The following is a 6000-nucleotide window of genomic DNA, read 5'->3' as shown; positions in this document are numbered from 1 at the left end:
GATTGTATAAAACAAGAGAAAGTAGCTGAAAAATAGGAGGAAGGTGCTCTCAAATCAGGGCTCCCCGAACGGCAGACATGCCATGCTAGAGAGAGAGAGAGAGAGAGAAAGAGAGCTGGAGTCTGGAAGCGTGGAGAGATAGGGCCGGAAATAGCAAGGAGAAGGGCAAGTCTAATTATGGGTGTAAGAGGGTAGCGTATGAGAGGCAGAGCTGGAGGGCCACTACTCTACCTAGCTCATGCTTGCCCTTGATCTCTCCATCGCCCCCCAGTCTTCTTACTTGAGAGGCATGTCCTCTTGCGGTCTCTTGATGGCATGTGCCCTCCCCTGCCTCACACTCTCTTTGACTCAAGCATGCCCCCTATCGAAGTCTTCCGTCTTGGTGGTTGGTCTCTCTTGTAGTGAGCACAAGGCAGAAAGCTCTCCCGCCGGCTGCAAATATTCTGACGTGGCATGCGCTTCTGTGCTAGCCGCTCGTCGAGAAGAGCTACGCCTCCCCCACTCCAGCCAGCCATGCCATATTTGGCTGGCCAATTAAATGCAAAAGCTCGCAACGGCCCTCCATCCCCTTGCTGGCATCTGCGCAATGCCCTGCATGCAAAAACATCTTCATACTCAGCAGCGATGTTTTGCAACTGCTTCACAGCCCGCCTGCAACAGTTCATTTAGCCAGCTTCTCCACATTGCGATCATCAGCTGTCCAAGCATCGAGGTATGGGATTGCCCCCCTCCCCCAAAAGAAGAAAAAAAACCAACACACACACACATGCACACTCTAATTCTGCTATGCTGCTTAATTACACACACACACACACACACACACACACACACACACACACACTATTGTTGCCAGGCTGCTTGATCTCACTCACACACACACACACACACACACCCACACTCACTCACTATTGATGCCAACTTTATAATTCGGATTTTCTTGCTTTTATCTTCCAAAAAGTCATATTGGTTGGCTTTGTAAAAATTCTTCTTCCTTGCCTAAAATTTGCTGTCGTCGGAGTCCAAACTATCCGAAGACGAGTACTCAGTAGAACTGTTTAAAACTGGGCAAGATTTAGACTTCTTTGTCTTTTTCTTGCCTTTTTTAAAGCTTTGCTTTTTGCTTCGCTTTTTTCCTTTTCTGTCATCTTCGCTCGAGTCAGAAGAGCTAGATGAATTGTTAGAAGGAGAGAAAGAAGAAGAACTAGGTACTCCTTCAAACCGCACACGCTTCTTCTGCTTTCTTGCCGAGGCAAAAGTAGATTGATGTCCCAAATAACCCGAGAAGTCAGTGCCTTTCTTTTGTTTTTTGTCACACTTTTTTGCTTTGTTCTACGCATCAAAAAACTGAGCAATTCGTGCATCAACCACCTCTTCTAGTTCTTGCTATGTGTACGTCCTTGGAGTAGGAGGTTTCTTCAGTGCCGGTTTGAGGGGTGGTCTATGGTCTGCTGCCATTGTGCATGCACCTCGTCGAAGGAGGTCTGGCCTATAAATTTTGCAAATTTCAAATCCTTCACAAAATTCAGCATCATCTTTATGCATCGTCGATCAATCGTCAACGCTCCATCTCTTCGAGCTCCTCCAGAGTAGGCCGAGGTGGGCCGTACTCTTCACGTGAATCTTCGTTGTGATCTCTTTCCGCATCTCTAAATAGAGAGGAAGTCAATTGATCTTTGTCTGAAGCCATAAGTGCCACGTAAGAAGGATCGGATCTCCCGTACAAGAGAAATCGGTCGTGCTCTGATACCACTATAATAGACTTGGACACTCCAAGTTGAGAATCTACCGCGACACCACATATAATCACTTCAAAACAGTCCACAATTCACAATTGATTCGACATTGGCCCGACGGATTTTCATGCCTAGAGATATTAGCCCCAAAGACTGGCACCCCTTTCGGTATTTCTTTTTGTATTAATCTGCAACTCAAAGTAGCCGGGACTCACTCTCAGACTCTGCGTCCAGATGCTCTGAGAAGTGAGGGCCCAAACTACCAATATAAAGGTTTACAAGGGATGCTAAAAGCAGAGTCCCAAAAGCTGAAAATCAAAAGCTTTTAAAATAAAGCACTTCCAATGTTTTCCTCACAAGCCATTAGGGGAATTTTAAATAAAGCAAAAGCTTTCCCCTCTCTCTCTCTCTCTCTTTCAACTTGCGTGACCAAAATCAAAGCAAAAACTGCCGCCTGTTGTTTCCTGTTGCCGCAATTTCTGATGCAAAACGCGGACGTTCGTACAACCTACCACGTGTCAGTGATTCTATGATTTCCAAGACTTGCCACGTCATCATTCTAGTATAACGTGTACGAAAAGCAGTCTTTGGAATATCCTCGGCCTTAATGCGGATTTGATGATAGCCAGAACGAAGGTTGACCTTTGAAAATATTGTGGCACCACTCAAATGGCTAAGCAATTCATCTATGTGAGGAAGAGGATATTTGTTCTTAATGGTCTGTTTGTTTAATCCCCTGTAGTCAATGCATAACCTATATGTACCATCCTTTTTCTTTTGGAATAACACAGGACTACCCCAAGGAGATACACTAGGTTTAATGAAACCCTTTTTCAAAAGATCATCAAGTTGTATCTTGAGCTCTTTAAGCTCATCAATATTGAACGTGTAGGGAGCCCTTGAATAAGGTGTTGCTCTTGGATATAGATCTATGGCGTGGTCTACCGCTCTAGGCGGAGGCATACCAGGAAGATCGTCCGGGAACACATCCTTAAATTCATGTAAGAGATCCTCTAAAAATTCTGGATTTGTCTCTTTCTGTTTATTCCCAGATTCTTCTTTAATCTCGTTAGCAAACACAAGAAACGTCTCACACCCTTGTCTCACCCACCTCAAAAGTTTCATGGCAGAAATCAGAAGTGATTTAGTATTTCTCTCCTCAGCTTTAATCGCATGACCATCTCTGTTTTTTAAAACCAACTCACCCCTCTCACAATCAATCAATGCATGATTTGCAGCCAACCAATCCATTCCCAAAATTACATCCCGTTCACCCATGCCAATAACATAAAATTCTCCCGAATGTTTCTCTTTGTTCAGCAAAAAAGGTAAGTTTTGAATATGACCCTGTGTATAATGTTTCTTCCCATTGGCCAATTCTACAGGTCTCCTAATGTGGGAATCAGAATTCAATTTCAAAGTCTTCGCAAGCTTGTTAGACATAAAACAATGCGTACTATCCGAATCAATGTCCGCAAAGTCACTAGGTGGAAATGACTAGAAATTCCCCGAAGTTAGTATATGTGCCTAGTGCTTTCGAAAACCCAGAGGGGGTGTGTGTACTAGGTAGCCATGTCACCGAGTTGTGACACCGAGATCACTACTTAGAGTAAACGTTAGATTCTATTCAAGAACTGGTGAGTCGTGCAAAACGGGGTTTTGCCATACATTCAGGCAGTTTAACTTTCCCCGCAGATGAGATCATGATGCAGAAAACCGAACAGACTTCTAAAAATGAAAGTAGAAAGAAGAAGAGGCCCCAAGATCAAAAAGACAAGGATGCACGACCCCAGCTCACTCTTCGAGAGAGGGCCAACTACATCAAAGAGGGGAAGTGTTTTGGATGCGGGAAATTTGTGCACATCTCGACGAAGTGCCCGAAAAAGGCACACAAAGAACAAGATGAAGAAAGGCTAGAGGTTCAAGAGCAGCTGAGGAACGTGGACGAAAAGGCAAGATGAAAGCAGAACTGGTTCCAAATTGCATGGGTTCTGACCCAACCACGATTGATGAGAGTACAAAACTCTGTCGAGCTTGGGGCAAAGTGAAAGATCAAGAAGCCCTGATTTTCTTTAATGGAGGAGCCAAGGCCAACTTCATTTCACCTGAATTGGCGTGCGGCTCGAGATTACACCCGATCGGATGCTCGAGATTACACCCAATCGGATGGGACCACAAGCAAAGGCAGTTCTAGCAGCACCCGACAGGGACGTAGCCATTACACATGTCATTGGCAAACTTTGGTTGTGTTGTCAAGGGTATTTGGGACAAGAGGACTTCTACATAATGTCCTTGGAAGGTTGTGATGTCCTCCTGGGAATGCCTTGGTACCATAAAAACGCCATGGTTGACTATCGGGCGAGAAAAGCGACTTTGATCAATGCAAAGAAAAGTGTATTTTTCCTACCAAAGATACACTTTTTGGGATACATCGTCTCAGCAGTAGGAGTGTGCAGATGGACCTGGCCAAGATAGAGACTATCCATGATTGGCCCAATTTGAAGAATGTCCATGAAGCTAGAAGCTTCTTGGGCTTATGTTCGTACTACAGGCGGTTCATTAGAAAGTTTGCAGAGGTTGCTTCTCCTTTGCATTTGTTGACACAGAAAGGAGTCCCTTTCTCGTGGGGACCCACAGAGGTGACTGCCTTTCAAACATTGAAAGAGAAATTGACTACAAGACCAACTTTGACTTTGCCGGATTCGCAAAAGTCATTTGAAGTATATTGTGATGCTTGTGGGTGCGGTCTTAATGCAAGAAGGCCATGTCATTGCCTACGAGAGTCGATTGTTCTCAAGGCCGGAATTGACAGCACAGATATATGAGAAAGACCTTTTGGCGGTTCTCCATGCTCTTACTCAGCGGCAACATTACCTACTCGGAGCCGATTTTACGATCTTCACATATCACCAGATTTTACGATACTTCTTGTCATAGAAGCACCTATCGAAAAAGCAGATGTGGTGGGCAAACATCTTGTCACAGTTTCGCTTCCAGATTGTCCATGTGCAGGGACATAAGAACTTGGTGGCGGATGCTTTGTCCCAGAAGCCGTTGGTTTTGGCTATTTCCACGATACATCATAGGGCTTCGAGGATATGGTCGATCAGTATGCCACAAATACAGATTTTGTATATATTTTCACTCGGATACGGAATGGGGAGTAGTAGCGGGATATTCCATTTGGGATGGCTACTTGATGAAGAAAACGATGTTGTGCGTTACACAGCCGTTAAGGGAAAAGGTTCTAACCGAAGGTCACTGTCCACCATTTACGGATCACTGCGGCATTGCTATCACCTTGAAAGGTGTGGAGAGATACTTCTTTTGGCCGAGACTTAAGAAGGACATGGACGATTTTGTACGCAGTTGCTCGGTATGCCAGAAGGTCAAGTTTGACATGCATAAAACATAGGGATTGTTACAGCCTTTACCCATACCCACCCGCCTCTGGGAAAGTATTGGAATGGATTTCATTTTTTATCTCCCGAGAATACAAAGTGGGCACGATGGTATCTGGACTGTTATTGACAGATTTAGCAAGCAAGCTCATTTCGTTCCATTAAAGAAGACAATCGAGTCGGATCACTTAGCAAGACTGTTTGTGGCCCAAATCTTCAGATTACATGGCATGCCTCAGACAATTGTCTTCGACAGAGACCCCAGATTCACGAGTTTGTTTTGGAAGGCTATTTGGGAGAACATTGGCTCACGGTTGCAGTTCTCGTCATCTTTTAACCCGTAGACAGATGTGCAATCGAAAATTGCAAATTCAGTCGTACTGGATTGATTGAATTCTTACATCTCGGATCAGAAGACTAGATGGGAAAAATATTTGCCCTCGGTGGAATTTGCCTGCAATAACACGATTCACTCTTCGATGTGGAAGGCGCCATTTGAGATTATTGAAGGTGCTACGAAGGTTTCACCCTTCCTAAGCACGAAACATAAGATTTTTGAAGCCGATGAGTACACACGAGACTTAGACACGGTTTTTTCCAAGGTCCGGGAGGCTTTGCAGAAATCACAAGAAAGACACAAAAAGGCAGCAGATCGACATGGTCGCGATTTGAAATTAAAGGAGAACGATTGGGTGCTCTTATGTTTTGAGAAGGCATGCCCGAAAAAGAAAAAGAGAAAGGAGTGGCTTTTTTCAAAGTTTAGCATGAGATACTATGGACCTTTCCAGATAAAAGAAAATATAAATGATGTCTCCTTTAGACTGAAGTTGTCCGATACTTGGAGAATTCACAATGCTTTTCATGTG

General features: G+C 44.3%; 1 protein-coding gene across 1 annotated transcript; it reads right to left on the bottom strand.

Moving 5' to 3' along the window:
• Positions 1–281: 281 nt before the first annotated feature.
• Positions 282–698, bottom strand: LOC147458718 (uncharacterized). Its single transcript, XM_086509679.1, has one exon. It carries the CDS (start codon positions 663–665, stop codon positions 333–335), a length of 333 nt encoding a protein of 110 aa, XP_086365805.1. The 5' UTR covers positions 666–698; the 3' UTR covers positions 282–332.
• Between the last annotated feature and the right edge of the window lie 5302 nt (positions 699–6000).

Source organism: Adiantum capillus-veneris, chromosome 4 (assembly GCF_014529385.1).
Source record: "Adiantum capillus-veneris isolate H3 chromosome 4, ASM1452938v2, whole genome shotgun sequence".
In the NCBI taxonomy this organism is placed as follows: Eukaryota; Viridiplantae; Streptophyta; class Polypodiopsida; order Polypodiales; family Pteridaceae; genus Adiantum; species Adiantum capillus-veneris.
Note: the sequence above shows the minus strand (reverse complement) of the source record. Positions and strands in the feature narration are given on the sequence as shown.

What these genes read in the sequence shown, in the direction of transcription:
- LOC147458718 (XM_086509679.1), bottom strand. Translation starts at nt 665, where the DNA reads ATGAACTGTTGCAGGCGGGCTGTGAAGCAGTTGCAAAACATCGCTGCT.